The sequence below is a fragment of the Uloborus diversus genome, chromosome 8, assembly GCF_026930045.1.
Source record: "Uloborus diversus isolate 005 chromosome 8, Udiv.v.3.1, whole genome shotgun sequence".
Lineage (NCBI taxonomy): Eukaryota > Metazoa > Arthropoda > Arachnida > Araneae > Uloboridae > Uloborus > Uloborus diversus.
This window is the reverse complement of record NC_072738.1, coordinates 3,489,000-3,514,010: the sequence shown is the minus strand read 5'-3', so window position 1 is coordinate 3,514,010 and position 25,011 is coordinate 3,489,000. Positions and strand designations below refer to the sequence as shown.

The following is a 25,011-nucleotide window of genomic DNA, read 5'->3' as shown; positions in this document are numbered from 1 at the left end:
TAAGAAGTACAGTATTTAATACTGTACTCTGTAGTATCTAATACTGTTACATTTGGAACACAAACATTAAATTAAAATACTATGTGCTTATTTGTTTAAATTTAATATTTGCAAAAAATTACGTCTAACCATTTTGCAAATGATGATTAAAATCACACTTGCAATAATTAATAGAGAAGAATGACAACAGAAATGATTAATCTTTTAGTATCTAAAATGAAAAAGCTAATCTAAGGTCGCCTATGTTAAAATAAATTCCAATTCTTAAAAAAATGGAAATTTTTACAAGATGAAAAGGATTGAAATCTCAAACATTAAAAGTACTTTTTCACGAAGCACACGTTTTATGTTGTCATATTTCCCAAAAATAAATTGATAATTTCTCTACATAGTATAAAATGAAGTTCCCTAAAAGCATCTGTGTGTTTGAACTCGCAAAACTCGAGAACTACCCGGCCGATTTCAATGAATTTTTCAGTTTGTTCCTTTAAGTCCTGAAAAGGTTTGCAGACCAGTTCGAAAACCATTCGATGAATAGTTCCCTTTTTATACCAATTTAGGCCCAATTTTCTCATAAATTCCCGATTATGGGGGTGAAAAATTACTTGCACATATTAACATTATATATCGTTGGAAAGAGTAGAACTTTCCGTGTTCTACACAATTTCTTTCAATGATCTAACTTAATTACGATGGGAATTATTTGCATTTTTATCTCGAATTTGTTTAGGCTTAGCTGAAATTTAAGCACTACTTTCTTCATTAAATCTATCAATAAAAGGTGACGGGATTGTCCCACAGTTTTCTTTTTCACAAAACTGAAAAGAGCGGCTTTTTTTACTCCAGATCTAACCCGACCTATGGTCGAAAGTTTAACCCTCTATCTTCATTAGAAAAAAAGTTACAAGCGAATTAAATGAAGTTCAAAAATCTGTTCTCTATACGAGTTTTTAACCATTTTATTTTCCGTTTCTACGAAACGTTTTTTGAAATCATTATTTCTATCTTTCTCATTTTCAATTCTTAAACTTATTTTACTTTGTGTTTCCATGGTTACACTTTTAAATTCATCTTTCTCATTTAAATTTCTTAAAAGTATTTTAATATCTGTCATCATTGTTTGGAGGGAAAATTTTGCACGATGGTTTTTTTTTTCTTTTATTTATGCCTGATTGTTGAATATACGTCACTTGACGCAATTTTTATTTTCAAAGTAGACCGGGTAGTTCTAAATAATACCTTCACAATATTTCCTTTAATATTTGCAGAGTGAGTTCTGAAATAAGACTAACAAACTATTTCAAACTTGAAGGACCTTTCCTAAACAATAATGTAGATAGCTAAAACATTCTGTAAATGATAAAAATATACTAATAACGTAATCATAATATATCTCTCTCTATGTGCTAAATATGTACGAGATAACTAATGACTATCGACTAAATATTTCAATGAAGAAACCCATTAGGAAATAACCTAACACAAGCTCAACATATTGAAGAAGGGCGAGCGGCATGAACTAGCAAGTTCGAATGCCGGCCTAGCAACTGCCTACGACCATGAGACATAATCAAAGAGGAAGAACATAAGCAGCGAGCAGTTTAAATATCTCCCAGGTCATTAGCATATCTGAGTCACGTGAACGGACACTCGTCACTGCTATTGTTAAGCCCACGTGCTATCAGATTCCTTCTAGATGCTTCCATGTGCAGGGCCCAATATAGGCTGATTTTGCAACTGTTTTTCGGTACTTTCACAAAAATCTTGTTTTGAAATAGGTACTTTCACAAAAATCAAGTAATAAAATCAGGTAGCTTCACAAAAACATCGAAAATTTCACAAAAATTCACATTTTAAAATATAAATTTGTTTCTGTGTTTAAAACAAAATTTACTTATAGCATAAAATTCTAAGCAGGTTTATATGAACAATCGTTTAAATAGCAGCCTTTTTGTGGTATTTTAACTAATTTTTAGCTGTTTCTCGCCAAAGTGTATTTATGCAATATTATCGTAATCTTTTAACATGTTTTGGGGAACTGTTTTTCTCATAATTTCCAATATTGTACACAGTACATAGCCCATTAAGCTGAAATTACGATGGTATTTTTGGTACTTCTTAGGTTTTTAGCTCCCCCCCTCTCCCCAAAACACAAAACCTGTTAAAAATAATACTAGATGACATTTACACTTTTCAAACTAAAATTTCATTTGTTCTACTTCTCTTTTACAAAAATTAGGATGCCTCTAAAAGTTCACAAAAACAATGCTGATTAAAAAAAAAAAAAAAAACTTTCACAAAAATAGAATGATGCAATACTTTCACAAAAATAGGTAGCGAGAAAAATATCCTGGATTGGCCCCTGATGTGACATCATCCTCTACGGAGTTCCGCCAAAGGTGTACGAAAGTGAAACCAAACGTTTGGTCGATTCGACCAATATGAATGAGTGCTGATAAGCGTCTTTTAGTCTTTTACACCAGTCATGCAGAATGATTGGTAATACATTGTAAGTAACAAAAAACATATTCTTTTACTATTGTTGTTGTGAGGTGATGATATAGGATTATTTACTGTGGTTATTGACAAGCATTTATGCCTAACACAGACATCCTGACAGAGAGACTTTGAGCTTTACTATTAGTAAAGACAAATTGCAATAAATGGTCGGCTGAAGTAACGGAAGAAAAATTGATGCCTCTTTGATACAAATCAACTACCAAAGATTGGTGTTTCAGAGGAATAAAACAAAATATTTCAGTTGGGGGGGGGGGGAGTCAAATAAGATCTGCTGTTTAAATTAATATTTAACTCAGTATCACACCTTGCATTTGACAAAATTTCTTTGGGAATTCATTGAGATTTGAAAAATGGAAAAAGGCTGATATCCTAAGAAATAATCAGATTCCTAATATTTTTCAGGAAATAGAGTTTTTAAAAAACAATGCCAGATTTTTGAGATTGAACATTTTTGCAAAAATTTATGATTATTTCTAAGAAAAACTCAGTTTTTGTGTTTCTTGTGGGAAACAGGTACTCTTTCTACTTGTCTTGGAACAGGCACCTCTTGGGCCTATAGATGAAAATACTAGGAAGTCTTCACCACCCTTCCTGTCTCATACTTGATTCTCAAGGATGGGACTTGAATGGAGAGGAATGAAATAATGATCTCTCTCCCCCAGGGTTCACTGATATATATCAGTCGATATATATCCAATATTTATTTTGAAAATATCATGTATTTTGATATTTATTTTTTCAACTATGGTATTTTCAATATAAAAATTTGATTAATCATAATAATATTGTTCATTTGTTGTTAAAAATAACCAAAAAGTTATATACTATATTTTTATGGTGCATTAATACATCATAAATATAACAAAGTAATATAATATTCCTTTTCATTTTATATTGATAAAATTATTTGTAATAATTTTGATTTATATTGAAAGCACCTCATTAAGTATTAAACATTGGTCAGTGGAAAAAAAAATGTCTTATGACTATGCACCAACTGCTGCATATTTTTTACTTCTGAATAATAAAACTGTGTAAAAGTACCTAAAAGAAGAAAAATGAGTAAAACATCTGTTGCTAAATTAACTCCGTTAAAATTGATAAAAATGTAAAATAAAATACAGTACAACCTCGATATCTCAAATCTCTTGGGACGGGAAAAAAATTCGAGATATAGTTAATCAAGGTTTTTAAAAAATTACACTGGTAACTCTCACATTTACACACACGTACACTGTATGCATTTATATATGCACTATGGGACCACTTCGAATTACGATCATTAAAGTAGTCTTCAATATTTCACTAGATTTGAAATATTCTAACTGTCGAAAGTGCACAGGATGAGATTTTTAAATGAACAACAATTTCAACTTTGTTTTTTCATCTAAAACTTTTAAAATTCTAACTTTAATACTAACTATTAAAACTAATATTAAAACTAAAACTTTATCTTTAACAAGTAACCTCACATTCAAAAAGTTCTCAGCAGCTATTTTGTAGGAGTTAAAATAGCTGAATGATGAAAATGGTGCACGCATTTTCCATTTTCGCTTGAATACTGACAGACGAAAAATCAAACCCCTTTCCTCAAAGTGGACAACATGTTCGAGAGAAATGCAAAGATTCTAAACTCTGGGAAAAACACAGCACCCCCTTCATTTTAACACTCCTCTACTATCTTGCCCCAATCCCCTATTCACAAAATTTTCAAGAAAAGGGATGAAAAACGTTAAGCAATTGTCCCTGGAACTGGTTTTGCTACAAAAATTGCCAAAGCAAAACGACAATTGAAACTGGCTTCTGTGCAAAAATTTTGATATATCAAGGGTTTCGAAAAATAAATTTCGAGATAACTATGGAAAATACATAGGGGTTTTCATAGATAATCCTGGGGAAAAATTTTGTTTCGAGACATCAAGGGTTGCGAGATAAGGAGGTTCGAGATATCAAGGTTTGACTGTATTACGTTTTATTATTAAAAAAAAACTTAATTTTGAATTGACATGTAGTAATAATAATATAAGAAAATAAAGGGATTTGAGGATGCATTGACTATTTTGAAGACTTTAGTTTGTGCTGATTGAAAATATCGGATATAAATAAAAATATCCAATATATATCAAAATATTGGATATTAAACTCTGCTCTCTCCCCCCCCCCCCCCATCGCGGCTGACCAGATCCCTTTCCGCACCCTTTTAAGCCCACTCTAAGGAGAAGGAAGAACATGCTTTTGTTTATAATTGATAAAAGTCTGTTTGAATTCCGAGAATCTCACCCACACTCTTTTTGCTGAGGTGTTTGCTTCTTTTATTTATGGGCCTGTTTTTGGAATGATATTCTGAGCACAAAGTGACAATTCATGGACGTTTTCACAGACAATCGCTGGACAAATGATATTGCCCTGATATCACCAGGCGGAACTGTACAATGTTTGTGGCACCTTTTTAATAACACAGGGCTCAATTTGTTACTTTTGAAAAGCGCAGGATGCATTTTGCTTTCTAAAAGAATGGCAGGGCTCTGCACCCTTCAAAAACGGCGTAGCAGGAACACTAATTATAACCATATCTATCAAGTTAGATTTGCTATTATTTGTTCTTTTTTTAAAGACTCAGGGAATTAAGAACAAAAAAAGTGCTATTGTCAGAGGAAACCTAATCTGGCAGCATTGTGAAGAATATGCAGATCCTAATCAAAGCATTATGACACTGCCTGGTTAGATTTGCCTCAATTCTAGTTCAAAGTTGAAAAGTGGTAAACATTTTTTTTTATTTGGTAATTTTGTGCATGATAGTTTTTCATTATTTTGACTAAAGTAGTTATAATTAGTTTTCATGTGCAAATGCTTGCCGATAAAACGTATTTCCTAGAACTAAACAGCATCATTTGCTTCAAAATAAAATGCATATTTTTTATTGATTCTTTTATTTACGTATTTTTCAGACAATACCTGATTGCTTCCTTTCTAATTCATTGCCTTCTAGCAACTTGTTTTTGAATTGGATATTTGTACCTTAATACTTACCCATAGCTGCCAACATATCAACTTTAAAAATCTTACAGTGCATGCCGTGGGTGTATTTGTACACTTTTTTAACCAACACACAACAAACCGTTAAAACTAAAAGCATTATATTTTCAAATCTTTACTTGTAATTAATCAGCACAGGAAAAAAAAAAAAAAAAACTGGATTTACAAAAGAGAAACATAGGATTACAACAAGCAGTTAGTTTCAAAAAGGCAGGCTTGTGCATTAAAAAATACAAGTATGCACTTTTAAAATATTGTCAAGTATTTTTCTGGAGATGCATCATTTAATATTAATCTTTAAAAATATTCTTTGGAAGAAACTAATAACTTGCTGTATTATCTTACTTTTTCTTTCTTAAATTAATGCAGTCGGCTGCTTTTGCTGAAACTACTTTCACTGGAACTTAAGCTTTCTTAAGTTGCTGACTTAGCAACATTCAAAACTTTTATTTCAATAACTTATTCAGAATAATAGTTTTTTTTTTTTTTTGTAAGTTCTTAATGATTAAAATGTTATCCAGGTTATTATCAGACAAAACTGCACAGCTCTGTCCTTGCCTTTCTGACACTACTGAATATTCTTTCGCATTCTGCATTGCTGTGAGGTATGGCTAGAATGGGAAGTATAGAAAAGGAGAGCCCTTCATACTTCAATAAACCAATGACATCAACTAATTTCTTCAAAGCAGCCTATTTTTTATCCATCCTCTCCCTTTTTAGCACAACATTGGGCAAATCATCTATTTTCACAGCGAAATTCACTTTGGATCTTATCTTAGGCTCTTCATCTGCAATTTCTCTATTCTTCTGAAGCAACGTAACAGGAAACTCATAAAAAAGCAAAACCCAGAGATCTAAAACCTAATTATCTTACAATTATGCCATAAGATCTTACAAACTTACACTACCTCCAAAAACCTTACAATGTAAGGCTAAAATCTTACAAGTTGGCAGCTATGCTTACCCACAGTAATTTTAAATAGGTTTTTTAATTTAGATGTCTAATGTAACATTATCTATGCGGAGCAAAAGTTCCCTTGCGCATAGCATTATGCACAATGTGCAAACAATAAGTTCCTATGTTAACCAGATTAGGGATTAAATTATCATTTTCTGAATAAAATTCCCTTGAAATCACATCAAACTTCGACAATTCCTGAAGGCTGAATTTTTTTTCTGAAAAGTAAAACTTTTCCTATTTAAGTAGGTAAAATTAGGATAAATAGGATGCATATGATCCCCGTAAAAATTACAAAGCACTGCCAAAATAATATTAAAATTAGTTCAATATAACTGTACCCTGTGATTTCATTACAGGATTTGTAGACAATAGGTGGTTTGTTGGTCATTAAAAAAAAATATATTAAAATTATTGAGACATGTCCATAGTGCCCTCTCCCCTCACTCCTATACAGTTGAACTCTGTTAAAATAAACTGCGAAAAACTCACTAAGTTTTTCGTAAAAACTATTATTTGCCACAGCCACGAAATGAGACTGAAAAAAATTGACAAATAAAAGAATGCTTCCGAAAAGTAAAAATGAATACTACTATTTTTCTTATTGCTAATGCATTTTTATTTAACTATTACAGTGGATGCCGGTTAATTGCATCAACCGTTTTATGGAATCAAAACTGTTAGAACGAACATGATTTATATAAGTAGCGGCTAATGTAGTACATTTTTAAAAAAAAATCCAACTTTTAAAACTTCAATTTTTTGAAACAATTGTAAAAGAAAGATGATAATAATCTACAAATGAGCGATAGGTTGTAGTTAAAAAGATTGACAGTTTCATCTTTCAGAATTTTTTAATTGCCCACATGTGAACTGGTGCTCAGACTTTCTCAATATAAAAGGTTTAACATATAATTCAGGATATAATGGGCTTTCTGCAACCTCACAGCGTCACTGAGGTTTTGCGTTAATCAAATTATGAACAAACTAAAAAGAGAAGTGCACATAAAGTTCTTAATGGAATAACATCATTATTCCATTTATTACTTGAGGCTTTTCTTTTTTGAATCAACTCATGTTCTAAAGAAATCTGAGACTCGTCGGGCAAAATGTAAAATCATTCTTATGGCCTACAAGCACATAAAGGAGGCACATTATTGATGCCAGCCCATAAAATGCTCAGTTATACATCTGTTGAAATAATTGCTCTAGATCCAATTAAAAAATCAAACAAGCTTTTGTACATTATATTTTAATTAAAAACATCTAGAAACCATACATAATGAAATTTGTCACCATACATGGAAAACCATGTCCTCTTAAATGTCTTTAAGATAAAATTCAAGACTAAAATAGGATAACAGGGATTCCAACAGAAGTTACACATAATTTATTGAGAAGCTATGAAATTGACAGCAAGATTATGCTTTTCTTTAACAAATTTTAATCCTCCAAACTGTTTTCATCTTTCTCATTTCCAGCAGAATGGGAGCGCCTGCGTTCTCTGGAGCGGCTCCTGAAAAAGAAATGAAAAAAAAAAATGACTAATGATTCGAAGCAATAAAATATGAATGAAAACAAAAATCGCTATAAATAAAGCACAAATCATGGCAAAAATACTGAAAATAGCCTTTCAAGGTTTAAGTGAAGTTTTTTCATCGATGTAAGAGCACACAACAGAGAAGTTGCGAGTGAATATAATATCAAACCAGTCTTATACTGTTGTAATAAGCACAAAGGTTGTACATGTAGCTAATCTAAAAATGAGATAATGCTTTCTAAAAATTTACATTTTCACATACTTGATTCAAATGTCACTTTTCAGAAATTTAAAAAATATTTCCCACTTACATGGTAAAATATGTTGCAAAGAACTCCTTGGTGACAACAACTTAATTTTGATAAAAGTTGCAGTCACGACTTTTGTGCTTAGCACGGAAGTATAACTCAGGCAGTGAGGCAAAGAATCATTCAGAAGCCAAGAAACATTGAAAAGGTGAAAGCTACCATAAAAACTGCTTTCCAAAATTACACAAAAATGAAATAATGGAAAATTATTTACTAGGAAATGAGAATTCATACAAGGATAATTTAAAAAATAATCGTGTTTTTTAATGACAATTCGAAGCAAATTTTGTAATTGCAATCTCTTTCTCTTTTTTCTGGCTTCTGAATGGTTACCTTCATCTATTCTTAGTCTCAAAGGAAAGTTTATTTTTAATCTACAAGCATTTTTTACACTGGTTTCAGATTTGTTGTTTTTGATCCTTGCAACCCTTAGTTCTAATTGACTGACTTTTAATCATATCCTTTTGGTACAATAACATTGTCTCTGATGACATGTTCATTTTTTAACTTGGTTGTTCAGCTCCCCTGCCTTATTGGAAATTACGGAAGGTCAGTGTGACCTTTCAAAATGTTCCCTATTGGTCTAGTTTTGTCTGATGAACAAGCAAAATTATTGCCATTCGGCAAAATTTGGAGTTCTATTCAGCAAAACTATCATCATTCAGTGAAAAACAGAGTTCTAATTAGCAACTTGAGAATTTCCGCTTTCACATACATTTAAGTCAGGGGCGACCCTGGGCCTAGCATTTGTACTGATGAAGCATCTCCACCGCAGCTTAAAATAGCTATTAACTGTAATCTTTGTGCAAAATATATCTTATACATATAAAATCTGAGTACCTATCTATCTATCTATCTATCTATGTCCAAGCTTCTTCTCCCGAACGACAGTGAACTGACCATCGAACCAGGTATCGATGGATTCGTCATCTTCCCGTCTTCATGTTTGGCTATTTAACATAATCCTCCGACAATAATTAGCGGAGATATCAATTAAAAACTATTAATTATGACACTTGGATTTCGACATAAAATCCCTATTTTTCGAAGGCTTTCCTCCTTTCAAATTATTATTCAGTGGTTCATCTCAACTTTCCGTAATAATGCTTCTATTAAAATTTGTAGATGTATGTGAAGAAATTCGTTAAATGAAAGATTAGTTGCCATTTTTTTTTTCTCGAATATAAACAAAAAAAATTTTTGGTTTTTGTTTTGAGGCTTTTCCTGCAATCGGGAGTTTTAAAATGTTTACTTTTTGGTTATTTTCCCGCAATCTGCCGCAAAATTTTACTGATTTTTTTTTTGGTTCAAGCCTGATTGTTGAACACGCGTCACTAGACATAAATATTATTTTCGAGGTGCACCGTGCAAAGCCGGGCAACGCAGCTAGGGGCCTTAATCAGGCAGCCTTAAATCAGGGTGTTTAAGTTGTTTACTTTTCGATTATTTTGCCGTAATCTGCAGCAAAATTTTGCTGTTTTTTTTTTTTTTTTTTGTTCAAGCCTGATTGTTAAATACGCGTCACATGACATAACTTTCATTTTCGAGGAGGACCGTGCACGTCGTTAAGTAAATGAGTGATTTACAAGTTATTTGAGTTCTTTGAGGGTTTGTACCTGGAAAACGGATTGATGTAATTCTTGTACGACCATGTGGATAGAATCCATCCAAATATTTATCTGAGTGGTATGTTGCATTAATAAACACCCGGGCAACGCCGGGTAGTAGACTATTTTATGTAAAAAGCGGATTGTTATTGTGCATAAATATTTCCGATATAGTCTATCAGATGTAATTCAGTTTAACGTGAGTAAAGATTATATTTGATAATGCATATATTTTCCCCTTTTGTGCTGACTGAAAATGTACTCATAACTTGTATCATTGATAACGATTATTAACGTTGATGAGGTGTTTTGGCAAAAATATGTTTTACTTGCAAACCTTGCTTTACGCACATTTATTTATTCCTTAACGCGTTAGAAACTAGTGTCAGTGTACTACAAAAGCATCAACTGGACTGCTCTTACATTTTTTAGGTAGCCCGTGCAACGCCGGGCACGCAGCTAGTTTTTTAAAATTATTGGTTTCATTCATAGAAGGAAAAAAAAAGGATGACAAATTTTTTAAAAACTCAATTTATCTAAGTCTAATTTGCTAGAGATCAGTTAAAAACTCTCATATGGGTAATGAAATGGACAGAGAAATTAATTCCATGAATTTGAAGCAAATGTATGAAATGCATGCGAAACATTATCAGGTATGTAACATATTATTTAAATAACCTTCAACTCATGAGTTTTGTACATCTCAGGGTATGAAACGTCATGAACAAAAGAATTAAAACCAATATAATCCCACTTTTATTTATGTGTCAGATTCAGAGGTATTTTTCACTGCACCTTTTTTCTCCTTTTCAAAAATAAATGCTGATGCACCAGCTTTAATGCATGAGCAAAAACATATGAATAAGGTTGAAAAGTTCATTCTCTCTCTATATATATAAGAAAAAAATGCAAAACACATTCATTTCAGAAATGCTTCAAAAATAAAAAATAAAAAGTTAGTCAGTTTTATATGCAAAGTTACAGTTTCAAAGCTTAAATTTTCGTTAATATTACAAGCTCCTGAAAATAAGTGCATTTATAGTAGTAGCACAAAAAAAGAACTTGTAAGATTTTTCCAGCAGATTTAAAATTTGCTAACAAGGTTAAAAAAAACAAAAAAAAAAAAAAAACATCCCACACACAATTTGTATTTTCAGAAATCACTTTCATCCAAAACTATAAAATTGCACAACATGAACTAAAAGAAGGTATAATAGAGGTTTCTAGTCACCTTTTATATGCATAAAATAACAGAACCAAATTATTTTAAAATTTAGGTTTCACTGTTAAACATTCAAAAAAAGAACTTATTTTTTCCATTTATTAATATTTTGGGTTGAGCCAAACATTACACTGAAAATCTGAATTGATTTCTGAAAAGAAATGAGACATACATAAAAAAAAAAAAAAAAAAAATAATAATAAAAAAACTTTGAGGCAGTCAGAGCTGAAAGGGATCAAGTCAATTTCAACTTGATTCACTTTAGCTTTGAATGTAGTAGAGTTTGGCAATGAGACGTTACGTTCATTGACGAGGTGTTCATTGTTGGCCTAGCGCCCCTTATATAATAATTAACGAATTCATCTCACCACTTATCCCACCATAATATCAGTCACTTGCCTAATCATTAGAAGAAATTTTCAACGATGTTTTTCTTTCTTCTAATGCAGACGCCTGATGACGTATCTCGCACGTGCAGTCGCCGATCTATGACGTCACGACCTTCACGTAATCGGTGATGCATCGTAACAGATCGGCACGTGCCTGATGCTCATTGGCCAGGTGCTATGCTGGCGTGTATCAGGTGATTTGGCGTCCGCATGCAAATGAGTTCACTTACGATAAAAGGAAATGTTTCGAGTAGAAAGGAGACTTCTTCAGTGTTTTCTCTCTGGCAGGTTGACTTGAGCGTTCGTTTGCTTTTATGCAACGATGCGGGTTTTTTTAATAGATATATAATAGATTGATATAGCTCAGCTCTAGTTCGCGTTGTTTCAAATGTTTTTAATTTTATTTAACTAACTTTACTAAATGACCAAATAAATTTGGTTTTTATTTTTAAGTTGTCTTCAACTATTTTTTTAATCATGCATTTCTAGTCATACATTTAATTAGGTTATTGCATTTGGAGATTATTAGTCTTGAGCATTCTCTTGCTCATTATTCATAGCTAAAGTGGATTAAGTTGAAACGGGCATGATCTACTTTAGCTCTTAGTGGCTGATTTGAAATCAAATGTGGACACGGTAGGACACAAGATGCCGAGGGTCAGCTACCTTTTTTTGTCTTTGGAATGTCTGTCACCAGACCTCTCTCTTCGATGGCTCCTCCCCTCGCGAGACCTCCTGCGCTCTCGAGATCCAGAACGCCTGCGGTGCCGTTTCTTGCGCTCTTCCGAGCGAGAGCGAGATCTCTTGCGTGGTCTCTCCCTGGAAGTGGAGCGGGACCTAGAAAGAATTTTTATTTCAGCACAAAATAGAACAGGTTGCACATGGGTCATTCTCCAGAAAACGTTAACTTTTGAACGCAAATATTTTTCAATTTCGAAACCTTTTGTTTTCAATCTTATATGAAAGAGTTACCTACTAGAAGTAACCATAAACAATGGCCCAGCTAAGTTCCAATTATTTTACTCATAAATAAAAAAAATAAATGCCTTGTTCATGGAAATGAAAAAAAAAAAAACTTTTAATATTTAAAAATTGAGGCCAATTTTAATATAAAACGTGTAATTTTGCTAACTGCAAACAATCAGCTATTTTAATGATTAGTGGAAATATGATATTAAGCTTTCTTAATTAAAGAGCGGCTTAATTAGTAGTTTCAAATGTATGTAAAAAAATAGTATTTAGTAAATTTGAGGATATACTGACAATTTAATTTTGGTAGAATGCCTATTATTGATGTATTTCTCCATCATTTTTTTTCACCACAGAAATACTGACATTGATAAAGTCTGTCATGGGGGTGAGTAATTTTCCATTAACGTCTGGCCTAATAGATACATTTTTCAGGGGAATTTTTTTTTTCTTCGTTGCTATAATCTGCACAAAATAATTAAAACCAATATAATCCAACTTTTATTTATGTGTCAGATTCAGAGGTATCTTTTGTTGCACCATTTTTCTCCTTTTCAAAAGTAAATGCTGATGCACCAGTTTTAATGCATGAGCAAGAACATATGAATAAGGTTGAAAAGTTCATTGCACCATGAAAACATGTTCACTTCTTTTTTTACATTAATTTACATCCCTGAAATTCAAGTTCACGGAGGTGAGAAGTCAGAATAACCATACTAAGTTTTTAAAGCTAAATCTATCTTCTTGTCTTTTGACAAAAACACCACAACTTCAACTATGGCTGAAAATAAACAAGGGGGCTCCAATGTATCATCAAAAATAAAATTTGATGTCATTACTGCCACATGTTAATGAGGAATGGGTTTTTGTGTTTAGGTAACAGAGGTGAGAATTTATGGTGTGACATGACTCCTTGTCCTACTAAAACAAACTAAAACACCATGTTAAAAAACTAAATATACTTAAAGAATTAGTATTTGAGACATTTGTGAAAGGAATAATAAATGAATAAGTACATACACTTTTAATTAAACAAGTTATTTAGCAACATAAACAGTCACACAAGGTGTGTGACATGCCTCGGAGGTGAGAATTCACATGTTGTGAACCAAAAATATACTAAATTAAAAAATATTATTAAAAAATTGTAGGCAGGTTCAAATAGATCAGCATCTTTTGGCGAGTGCATCTGGTTTGAATTTCATGACATTCTTTAGAAGTAATCTGCGAGACCGCACCTCCACCTTCAATTTTCGGCAGTAATAGACATGGCTCTTAACGTCAGAACAGCAGAGATAGGCTCATTTATCTTATCCGCGTTGTGCGAAAGAGCTACAAAATATTCTAGTTGAGGTTGAGGGTTGTTTGAAATGTTCACAAAAAATACGCGATGATGTTCAAGGGACAATGAGGGCTGAATTATTCCTGAATATAGGAAGTGAAATATTAATAGTTAAATGATTCAAAATTTTCTTGTAAAGTGACATAATCAATTTTCTGGTATTAAAATGTTCTGTATATATTAAATCAATTAAAATAAAATCATTAATTGATAATAGATTCTCTCAAAAAATCTTAATGCTCTAGTTAAATTTCCTCGAAAAAGGTATATTTCTATTCAAATTTCAAAAATATTTTTCATGACTTTAAAAAAAATTTGAAAGTAGAGCAGTCCTTCATGTCGCCTGTTATGTCCTACTTTTTAACCTCCCTGGTTACGGGTTAATGAAATCAAAAAACCAACTTACCTGTGACGCCTAGAGCGACCTCTGCTTCTGCTGCGTTCACGATTCATGTATTTATTACCCCAGTCCCGGCCCCTTTCTTGCTCTCTGTTGTAATCTCGATCTCGATCCATGCGACCTTTCTGACGCTTCTCATTTACCACAGCCTGAAATAAAAAAAAGTTAATTGGCATTGAAACATATCAGTTAGTGTTACACACATCGATTATTATAGTGGAACTCGGTATATTCAAACATTGACTGGGGTTCTGGGTAGTCTTAGAAGTCAACCCAAAAGTTACAATTCTTGTGTCAAACCAATCAAACTTGGATTCACACTTGAAATAATCACAACGATTAGCATCCACCAAAAATTAAAACTAAGGACACTGAGAAAATATTTAGAAGACAGAGGAATTATTTCTCAAAGGCTATGGGAACACTTAATGTGACCTTGCTTGAAAAATATACTGCTTCATTTGGAGTTTCTAAGATATAAGAGAGAATGGATAAGAAACATTCCTGACGGATATCTTTCCTCTTTGGACCTAAAAGAGGTCACTAAGGTAATTTTCTTTGCCAAGTATTTTTTAGACCCTGAGAGTGATAATGACATTAAACAAACAGTGGCTTTTCAATGAGTATATTAATTAATTTATTTTTTATTCTTCACATTGCATAGTTTTAAATTTTGAAGACATTTTTAAATTTTTATGAAAATATGGTTCTTGAATTTCATTGAAACTCATATGCAACGAATATCCTTTTTTTTATGTAAGAATTAAAAACCCTTGATTAGAAATGACATTTATTTAAAATATCCACAAGTTAGTTTTAGATGTTTACAAGGTGCTGTAGTTCGACTCCTGAATTAAAAGCAAAGCTTGTTGGGTAGTAACTTAATGCTAAAGACCCAAACGGATACTCGCTGGTGGGATGAATTCACTTTATGTACCAGTTTGATGGCACTCTCAGCTGCAATGAGATTACAGCTGCCTCCAGCTCGGTTATTCACTATTCCTGACTGATGAGTTCTAATAAGTATGAAACTGCAGTCTCAGGATGTGATAACCGGGCTGTCTGGTACATTGCATGTAGTTCTGCCTTAGTCCTGGTTTAGAGGGTGGTAACTTACTGCTAATTAATAATTCGTTATCCTTTTTCCTTTCATTGGTATTCCACCAAGAAGTGAACTCTAGATTTGGTTAAAAAATGTCATAATACTATTTCAGGATCAAAAGAACTTAACACTTAATGATGAAAACTATGAAATTCCAAAATTTTTAACAGGCTGTAAAATCTAAACCATTTGAAATTCATCATAAATATTTGGTATGCTTTGTTAAATGCATAAAAAGAGCAACCATTCAAGTCCTATCAAACTACGATACTGTGGGTGTCGAACCATTTTATTTATTGGTTTTGAGTGGAAGGGAACCAGAAAAGAGCAGATATAAGACAGTATATGTTAAAAAACCTTCCTCAAAAATAATTCAAGCACTTGCAGGACACAAAAGGATTGATAGCTTAAACAAGGCATGCAATTTTCGGCAAAGCACGTTTGAAGTTGTTCACATGCTTCTCAAACATACAGTTTTGGCAGAAATCTAAGTGGATGAAGATTAGAGGTGGGATAATAGAAATAATAAGAAAATAAGGACTAAAAATTAGGAAAAATCGGAATATTTTCAGATTTTTAAGAAAAATAAGAGCAATGTGAGGCTTGAAAGAGGCAAAAACAGAGAAAAAACCCTGAAAAATCACTTCTGGCCCTAGTTCTACATCTTTTATGAAAATATTAATTTTGCTCACTTAAGGAAATTTTTTCTGAAGATTCTTTACAAGTAATAGAAATTTATTGTATAAAATAAATCCATCAAACAAAAATTGAATATGTACACCTAAAAATTTTCAATACATAAATTGTGATGACTGTAATAGTTGCGGCATACCTTAAGTTCCTCAAGTTTTTCTCGAATGGTTATGAAACCCAGGTGAAGTTTCCCGCCAAAGTGATCGGCAAGACGTCTGTCGTTGTCATGGATTCCCAAATAAGCAGAACATACTTCACACACTCGCAGTTTCTGTTGCTGGTAGCTGGAGGCAGGCATGGAGTTCCGATATTCTTGCTGGAATAATTTTGACAGTTAAGATTAAAAGAGCCAGGAATGTTCTTGTCAATTTTACCAAAATAAAATGCCTGAATTAGAAAAGAGGAAGAATGCAAAAGGCAATTTTATGTTAAAGTCAAGAAACATGAATATAAATGAAGTCAAAAAACCTTTAAATTCTGTCAAATAAAATTTTTGTATCTAATATAAAGAGGAAAGTTCTGGGATGGATGGAGGTGGGGTAGATGAACAGATCAATAAAACTCAGTATGGTTTCGGAAAAGAGGTTACTATTCCTTATTTCACAAAATGATCAAAACCAAAATGATATTTTATTTGAAAATGCATATCTAGTAATCATATGCTTTATTCAGCAGAATTCAGTCACGTTTTAAAACACAAGAAAGTTTGTACTAAGTAAAACTACTAAGTAAGGTTTTGGGAAAAATAACAGTTTCTAATTCGGCAACTGTCAAAACCAAAATGACCTTTTTAAATGGAAATCTAGTAATCAAATGCTTAATTCAGCAGAATTTAATCATGTTTTGAAACAAAGTTTCTACTTGCACAGATTTACAGTCATACAGCTAAAATACAAAACTAAATATTCAAAGTCATTGGCAGAGGGATAGGAAACACAGCTATGTCTAACTAACTTTGTAGGCAAGACTAATAAAACCCACTAAAATGCTAACAAAACAGGGCAACGTTTCAAATTTCGAGGCAGAGTAAAATTTCTAAGGGGAATAAACAATACAGTCGACTCCCGCTACAATGCGATTCGACTTACGCAAAATGGCTATAACGCGAATTTTTCACGAGTAATGAATTTTAGAGCTAACGCGAGTTTTTCGTCCAAAACACGAAATTTTTAATTAGAAAGTATCGGCTTCGTTATTGGCTTCTAAATATTGATTTCGTGAATATTATTACATCCCTTTAAGCATCACTGACAGCGAAAGTTCCCACACCAAACTATTCTGAGCATCACGTTGTTAGTGCATCAAATAACCACCTCAGCATCTTTCATTTATTATTTTTTGCATTCTAAACATTAAAGTTGACGAAATATAATGGCACCTTAGTGGAACCTTTATCTAAAGTTTGTGAAGATGAAATAAAAAAGAAAGTTTCTGATTAAAAAAATAAAAATAAAAAAAAAGCCTAAGATTCTTGATCTGCTTGAACATCTATAAAATGTTGGCGGTAGCGTGACCATAAGTATGAGTGAATCTTCCATACTTAAATTAAAAGTCAAAACAAAAAAAATCCCGTAAAAGTTTGGAACTTAATCTCAATGTTGAAGCTTGCAGAGCAGTCTAGCAAAGTAAATATTATGAAAATAGAAGCTGCTCTTGTATTGTCGATTAAAGAGATCTGAAAGAGGGGCTGTTGCTAAAAATTCAAACGTTGTAAAAGAAAAGGCGAAGCAACCAGATTTAAAAATGTATTAGATAAGAATAACAATCTGATCATAGAGCATAAATCATTATCTTCATTGTTACTGTATGTGCAGTACTATTACAGTGCAGCATTTTATTATTCTTATATATTGTGCGTACCGTTTTGTTTCATTTTACGTCTTTCCCTCCCATCAATCATTCATTTTGTGCATCTTAAAGTATTTAATTCTGAATAAAAGTTTTTTTATTTTCTAAATACAGTAAAAAATCAGTTATTTTTTTAAAGAAACAGTATTGTATAGTTGAGGAATGCTTTAAAGCAGTTTGAGGGGTGTTTGTAAGTGTCTAAAAGAATTTGGCGTGCTTCTAAAAAATTGTATACATATATTTTTCCACAAAGCGAAATTTCGACTTACGCGAGGAGTCTTGGAATGCATCCCTCGTGTAAGTCGGGACTCGACTGTATTTTCAAAAAGCATAATAATAATTTTAAAAAAAAGAAAAAAAAAAACCTTGAACTGATGAAAAAAAAAAAGTAAAATATTAGTTTGTTAAGCAAACCTATAATATTTTGGCATTTTCGGAAATATACAATTTTGTTAATATTCTAAGTCTTGGGAAAAGATTTTATTGCACATGAAAAGGTTCAGATTATTATTTATTTTTTACATAAAATGCAAGAAACAAGAATTATTCAAACGACAAATTTTGATCTTCATTTGTTAATCAAATAGCACCTGGACGACTGAGCCTCACACGGCTTTTAAAGTTTTTTTTTTTGTCAACTCGTGTTTTTCTAAGGTTCGATACTTTTTCAAATACACTTGAAAAGCATCACGTTAACGAAATATTAAGGCTCTCGCCAGTCGTTGGATATACTTCCGAAAAACGAGAGATATACATGTAATCACTTCATCAGTATTATAATCATTTCAGCTATAAGAAGAAGTCTACTACTGAATATAGGCCTCCTCTCCCCCACAGTCATCCACATAGGGAAGCACTGAGCTGGTTTCGCATACATATTTAAAGCACGGTATTGCCAAAACTAAGACCAAACATTGCGATAATAAATATGAAAAAACTGCTAGGATTGAAAATGCGCTGTGACCATCTTATAACACTAAAGTACCAAACAAAGATTCTGAATGCAATTAAATCAACATTTTGCTTCAAACTATCTGTTACATTTTTGTTTCCCCTATACAATTTTCCTGTCATTAATTAAAAGATTTTGAACTTGGAGCCAACTTTACTATGGTGAAATCGGTTTTAAATACTTCCTTCCATACTACGTTGAGATTCACGATTTTATCCCAACCGAGATTTTCACTTGGAATAAGTACTTTTAGTGTAGTTGGTCACTTTACGCCAGAAAATGCTACATACAGCATGCTATCCATAAAAAATGATGATCCACAAACCACACTAACAAATTATAACAACAACAGTCTTTAAAAAATATAAACAGTTTCAAGACATTTGTTTTTAAAAAATATATAAAATTATTTGAAATGTTAAAAAGAAGATAAATAAAATAAGACGGTCAAGCAATAGTTTTGCTTTTGTTTTTAGCCAAGTGCGATTGAAAAAAGCCAAAGTGGTTAATATCAGCCAAATCTGGCAACACTAAATTAAAAATTTTAAAGCGAGAAGGGACAAATTTTCATTGTTATGGTTGCAAATCGTCTGCTTTACTTACTAATGTGTCAATTCACAATTTTTTTTCAAGGCTGAACTCAATTAGACTTTATATTAAAAAACTCTTTTTTGCAAAAAATCGCGTTTTTACCAGGGTTGGCAAGTTTCTGTCAAGGCGGTTAAAACCACTGGTAGAAACCGGTTATAACCGGCATGGCAAAAACCACTTTCTGCCACTTTGCGGCAGAAACTGGCAAAAACTCACGAAATGAAAAATTAATTCTTGATATACAACAGAAAATGCATGGAAAAAATAATTAATTGTTAACCAAAGCACTGTAATAATATTACAAAATTATCACAATTCAAAATCAAATGTTACATTGTTTGGACCCTGTAATTGCCTCTTAGAAAAGGTGGTTTCAAAAATCTAAACAGGTTCTCAATTTAACTATGCACAAATGAGAAATTTTAGAATCTTCTTAAAACAAAAGAGCTAGCAGACAATGCATCAAGGAGCAAACAATGTTCGTGAAACTTTCATCTATTGTATAACTGGTCCAGCATGTAGTAACTGGGGTTGTGGTAAAAATTTGACTGGAAAAATGCGTTTTGAGAAATGGGGCCAATTTGTTTTGAAAAGCTGTGACATTTGGTACAAAATTCTAGGCAAGTAAAATTCTGGCACTTTCTTCTTGAAGCACATGACATTATAAAATCAATCACAAACAATTTAGAGGAAGCATATAAGTGAGCAAGTTACAATCAATAATGCCTGTTTAATTCTGTATGTCACTCCTCTTTCCTAAGCACCCCTGTATGATTTTTTATCTTTTGTTAATTTAATCCAAATACTACTAACCTCCGCAATTGGAAAGTTCCCTTTCTGAACTAAATCAAGGGCACTGGCATGGGATTTTTTTTTTTAAATGATGAAATGATGTTAAATTTTTTAGTTTACTTAAACAAATATCATTTACTAATTACTTGAGTTATTAAAGACATTTTTATGTGTTTGCCCGTTTCTGCCGATTATAACCAGTTTCTGCCACTGGCACGGCAAAAACTAGTTTCTGCCGGCAGAAAGCCAACCCTGGTTTTTACAGAAAAAACGCCGATGTAGATGAACCTAGAATGCTAAACTACAATTAAATCCAAAATTTCATCCAAATTGTTAGAGCCGTTTCCGAGATACGAAATATAAATATATATACATACCCACAAGAATTGCTCGTTTAAAGATATAAGATAAAACCTGATTTATGTGTCAATATCGACACATGATTCACAATATTCACCAGAAAATTTAAAAAAAAAAAAAAAAAACTATAATGAACATGGGAATTTGCTGCAAGAATTAACCGAATTTATCATTCCCTGTAGTCAGCTCTCAAGAAGCCCAGTGGCTCAGTAGTAGTGCTGCCGCTCAGACGCTACAGGCCCGGGTTCTATTCCCAGGTTGAGCATGGTTGACTCAGCTGTTCATCCGTTCAGTGGGTGGCTAAAACGAGTGCATGGAAACCAAACAGCGGGGGTTCCGCATTAGGCTGACCACTTAACCGGAACATCTGCCTTGCACCCCAGAGCCCCTGGTCAGGAAAACTGAGTTGCTCACAGTAGGACTTGGCCTTTATGGGCTGTCGTGCCACAGGGTTTGGTTTGGTAGTGAGCTCTCAAAGAAAATACATGCAACGTTCCTTACTTCTTATGTTGTACAGCTCATTGGGGAGCATGCAAGGTGGTTAAAATAATCATTATGAAATATTTTGATGAGTTTCAAAAAAATCAGATTCAATAAATAACACATCATGAATGAGTAAACCAATATGCCAGGGTTTAAGAAAATGGTGGAATGACTCACTTCTGCAAGAATCTTCTGTCTTCTGAACTCTTCAATTTCTTCCATGGTTTTCATAGATTCTTCTACGTTTCCATCAGCGCCTAGCTTTTCTGCAAGAGCGAGTTTTTTACCAATTGATTCTGCAAGTTCATGCACTCGGTTTAGCTGCAAGAAAAAGACAAACAACAAATAAATAAAAACCTACAGTGTTTTAAAGCAAATTTTCAATATTGAAACAACTAATTATAGTTACAAGTTAACACAAAAAGTTAATACTGTCGGCTTTCAGACAAAAACTCAGTGATTGAAATGGGTTTAGTCTAGGATTTTTGCTTAATTAGAAAAGCTTTTATCTTGTGTTCTAAATCAGCCATTAAATTAGAACAATAACACCTTCTGCAGAAAAAAAAACCTCTTAAGAATCTATAAAAGATGAAGGGGTGTAGGAATTTTACAGCCCTGCTTTGAGGCACTTTATGTGAACTTTTAGCTTTAAAAATTATTTGAAGGAAAACTAATTCGAAATCTTAAAAAAAAAAAAAAAAAAAGATCCAATGTGCTGAGATCTGTAGTAGTTTTGTATCACACTTTAAGGCTGTAGGTGCTATGGGGTATTCAAGACATCAGGAAACTACTACTACTACTAACTTTGCACACACACACACTAGAGACGAGTTCGGGCTCACTTTTGGAAGCCCAAGCACGAAAATTTGAAAACCGAGCCCAAGTCAAAAACTCTCAAAAACGAACCCACTAGAGTATGACATGGTTCTGCTGTAGTTTCATTTTAAGTCAACCAAAAATGGGTTCTTATATTTCAACAGCAATTGCTTCAAAGCATTTTTTATAAATCTGTCTATAAATAAAGATAATTTCTTTAAAACTTTTCTCAAAATGCTCTATTTCAGATGAATTAGTACATTATTTCCTGTAATAGTAACCCACAAATAAACATGTTATAAATAACTGTTAACTATTTTTTTGTCTTTTTTTTTTTTTTTAAATTTTCATTTGAGGCAAATATTAATTCAAATATATATATTTTTTTGAAAAAAAAAAAAACAAACAATAGTACACATTTATTGTCCAAAAAAGAAATTTTAAAATTAAAATTGAATATTTTATCCCAAGGTTTAAGTTTTATGCATTTTTACACTACAGCAAAGTAAAATTTAAAAAAAGAATCCACTTTCAATAGAAAAAGTATTTGTATAGAAATTAAAGATTAAAAAATCTTATCATGAGCCTGAGCACGAAACCTATTTCAAGTCTTAGAGCCCGGGCTCGGGCTGAGCCTGTCTCATCTCTGACACACACACACACACACACAAATCAAGTTTAAAATTTAATAAAACAAAACAAATAATTATCATTTTTGACAGTAGAACTTTTGTTTGAATTGCTGAAACTGGGTTTGTAAAATGCATGCAAAGATTTTCATTCATGCAAAAGAAGCACATTGACATCTATTTGCAGGGTCTAACAAATTACGGAAAAAAAAAAAAAAAAAAACTTCGCAACAAGTTCTCTCAGAGTTTAAGTTGAGTTCAAAAGATCTTTAGCAAAAAATTTAAAACTGGAAAAAAAAATGTTTAGCAAAATGGTTAAAATGTCGAAAGTAATATCTTTTGAATGCTTTAATGCGAGTCATTTCCAGTTGAAAACTAAACAGCCATAACATGTTTAAGAAATAAATACACTGTAGTTATTTTTTTTAACCATTACATGCAGTAATGGCAAAAAAAATGCAGTAATGGGGGGGGGGGGGAATGATGGACTAAGTGTTGTTGAACAAAATAGTAACTTAAACATCTTAGGTAAGATTTATAATAAGATGAAGCTGAATAACACCATTCCTCTCTTGGATAGTGCATCTTTTATTTATCTACTTATTATCTTATTAGTTTCTTACTTGAGCAAAAAAGCGAAAATTTTTCTCTATTATTTGTATTTTCGCAATTTTGCGAAAAATGTGACCTTTATGGGAATTCTTTAAAAAGTCAAATTGCTACCAAATTTTCCATCAACTTAAAAAATAATTTGTCAGCCTCCTAAAGTTTTTTCCTGGCTACTAAGATTTAACAACTTTTGTTGATTTCTGTTTATTTGTCACATTTTCTTACCTTTGCAGCTACTTCAGAGCTAAGTTCCTCTTGAGTTTCAGCTAATCGTCTCTTAGCTTGCTCTGTTCTGCGGTCGCATTCATTTATAAAATTTTGAAGGTGTTCCATAGCCTGGACAAATATAAATGAGATATTGAATGATAGTTTAATATTTTTCACACATCAAATTTTAAAACTATTAAAAAGTTAGATGAGGAATATTTTATGACTTTGTAGCGAAACCACGAGTGAAATTTACAATAATGACAATCAAGTCTCAAATACAAAGTTATCAAACACACACATACAAAAAAAAAGTTAGCAAACAGCAGGGTTAGAGAAACTTGGAGTCATTTTTGTAGAATGAATATAGGATAAACAAACCACAAAGGGTTGAAAATGCTTTCAAAACATTGCATTTAAAAATTGTTTTACCAATCACAATTTTACACATAGAGTTACTATCCCTCATAACGTGACACCCGTGCTACGCATGCCACCAATCAAGATATTCTTGCTAACAAATTGATTTCAAGGTTAAACTTAAGCAAGCAAAGATTTGTGGATTTTCAACATTTGAAATTTTGCAAATAGTACAGGTTATGGAAGTTACCTTCGGCTCAAGTTCAGTTTACCGCTTAAAAATGTTTTTGAATTTGAGCATTCAAGTTCAAAAGCTATGCTCTAAGCTATTCTCTCTTCATAAGCAACACTATTATTTACAAGAAATACACCGCCAGCTCAGTCATTTCCAGCCGAGGACTGCAGTTTTGTGCTTATTAGCACTCATCAGCCCGGCATAGGAAAGTGACTGAGCTGGAGATGGAAAACCTCTTAAGGAAGCCATTTAGCCCTGGCTAATGGGCGGTAATTTACTGAATGTACCTTGCCTCGCGTTCAATCTTCGAGATGAACCGAACCATTGCTTCGGTCACTCGTCTGGTCTGCTAATTCTATATTAGCTACCAGTTTGTTTGGCACTCTTGGCTTCCTTAAGAGGTTTTCCATCTCCAGCTCAGTCATTTTCTTATGCCGGGCTGATGAGTGCTAATAAGCACGAAACTGCAGTCCTCGGCTGGAAATGACCGAGCTGGCGGTGTATTTCTTGTATTTTTGCTTTAGCCCTGGCTAATGGGTGGTAATTTACTGAATAACACTATTATTTGCATTTCAAAAATATTTGGGTTCTGCATGCGATAATGATACAAAAAAAATGTAAAAAAAAAAAGCTTTTAGCAACAAATGTTCATTAAAAAATGATTTAAAGAGCCATTTTACTTGGAAGCACCCAGTCCTTTTTTTTTTTGGTATGGGATATGGGAGAAGTGCTAAAATAATTATTCAAAATATAAAGTGTTTGGATCATCTCAAATTACAATCAAATAAAAACTTACATCAACATCATAGAAATAATCTTTCTTCTGAGAAGCATTTTCATAGTCCGCCCTCAATGCTAAATCATGAAGCTTTGGACATTCTCCAAGATCCATACGCTGCAAAAGGTTTAGAAATGTGAGTTTCATAAATTTGATTCAATTTCTAGCTTAATACTACAAATCAAACCTCACAGCAAACAATGATAAGAAAATTAAAGTATGATGGGTTTGTTTACGGCTATTCCACAGCTTTACAAATCTAAGA

General features: G+C 32.5%; 1 protein-coding gene across 3 annotated transcripts in view; it reads right to left on the bottom strand.

Annotated features, from left to right (window-relative positions):
• Positions 1-7,758: 7,758 nt before the first annotated feature.
• Positions 7,759-25,011, bottom strand: part of LOC129228122 (putative RNA-binding protein Luc7-like 2) — a 40,996-nt gene continuing 23,743 nt past the window's right edge. For all 3 annotated transcript variants that reach the window (XM_054862767.1, XM_054862769.1, XM_054862768.1), the window contains 7 exons: positions 24,765-24,863; positions 23,392-23,502; positions 21,290-21,433; positions 16,226-16,402; positions 14,298-14,440; positions 12,247-12,417; positions 7,759-8,030 (listed from right to left, as the gene is read on the bottom strand). In XM_054862767.1, the coding sequence (XP_054718742.1) occupies positions 7,958-8,030; positions 12,247-12,417; positions 14,298-14,440; positions 16,226-16,402; positions 21,290-21,433; positions 23,392-23,502; positions 24,765-24,863 (918 nt within the window). In that variant the 3' untranslated portion in view covers positions 7,759-7,957. The remainder of the gene's footprint in view (positions 8,031-12,246; positions 12,418-14,297; positions 14,441-16,225; positions 16,403-21,289; positions 21,434-23,391; positions 23,503-24,764; positions 24,864-25,011) is intronic.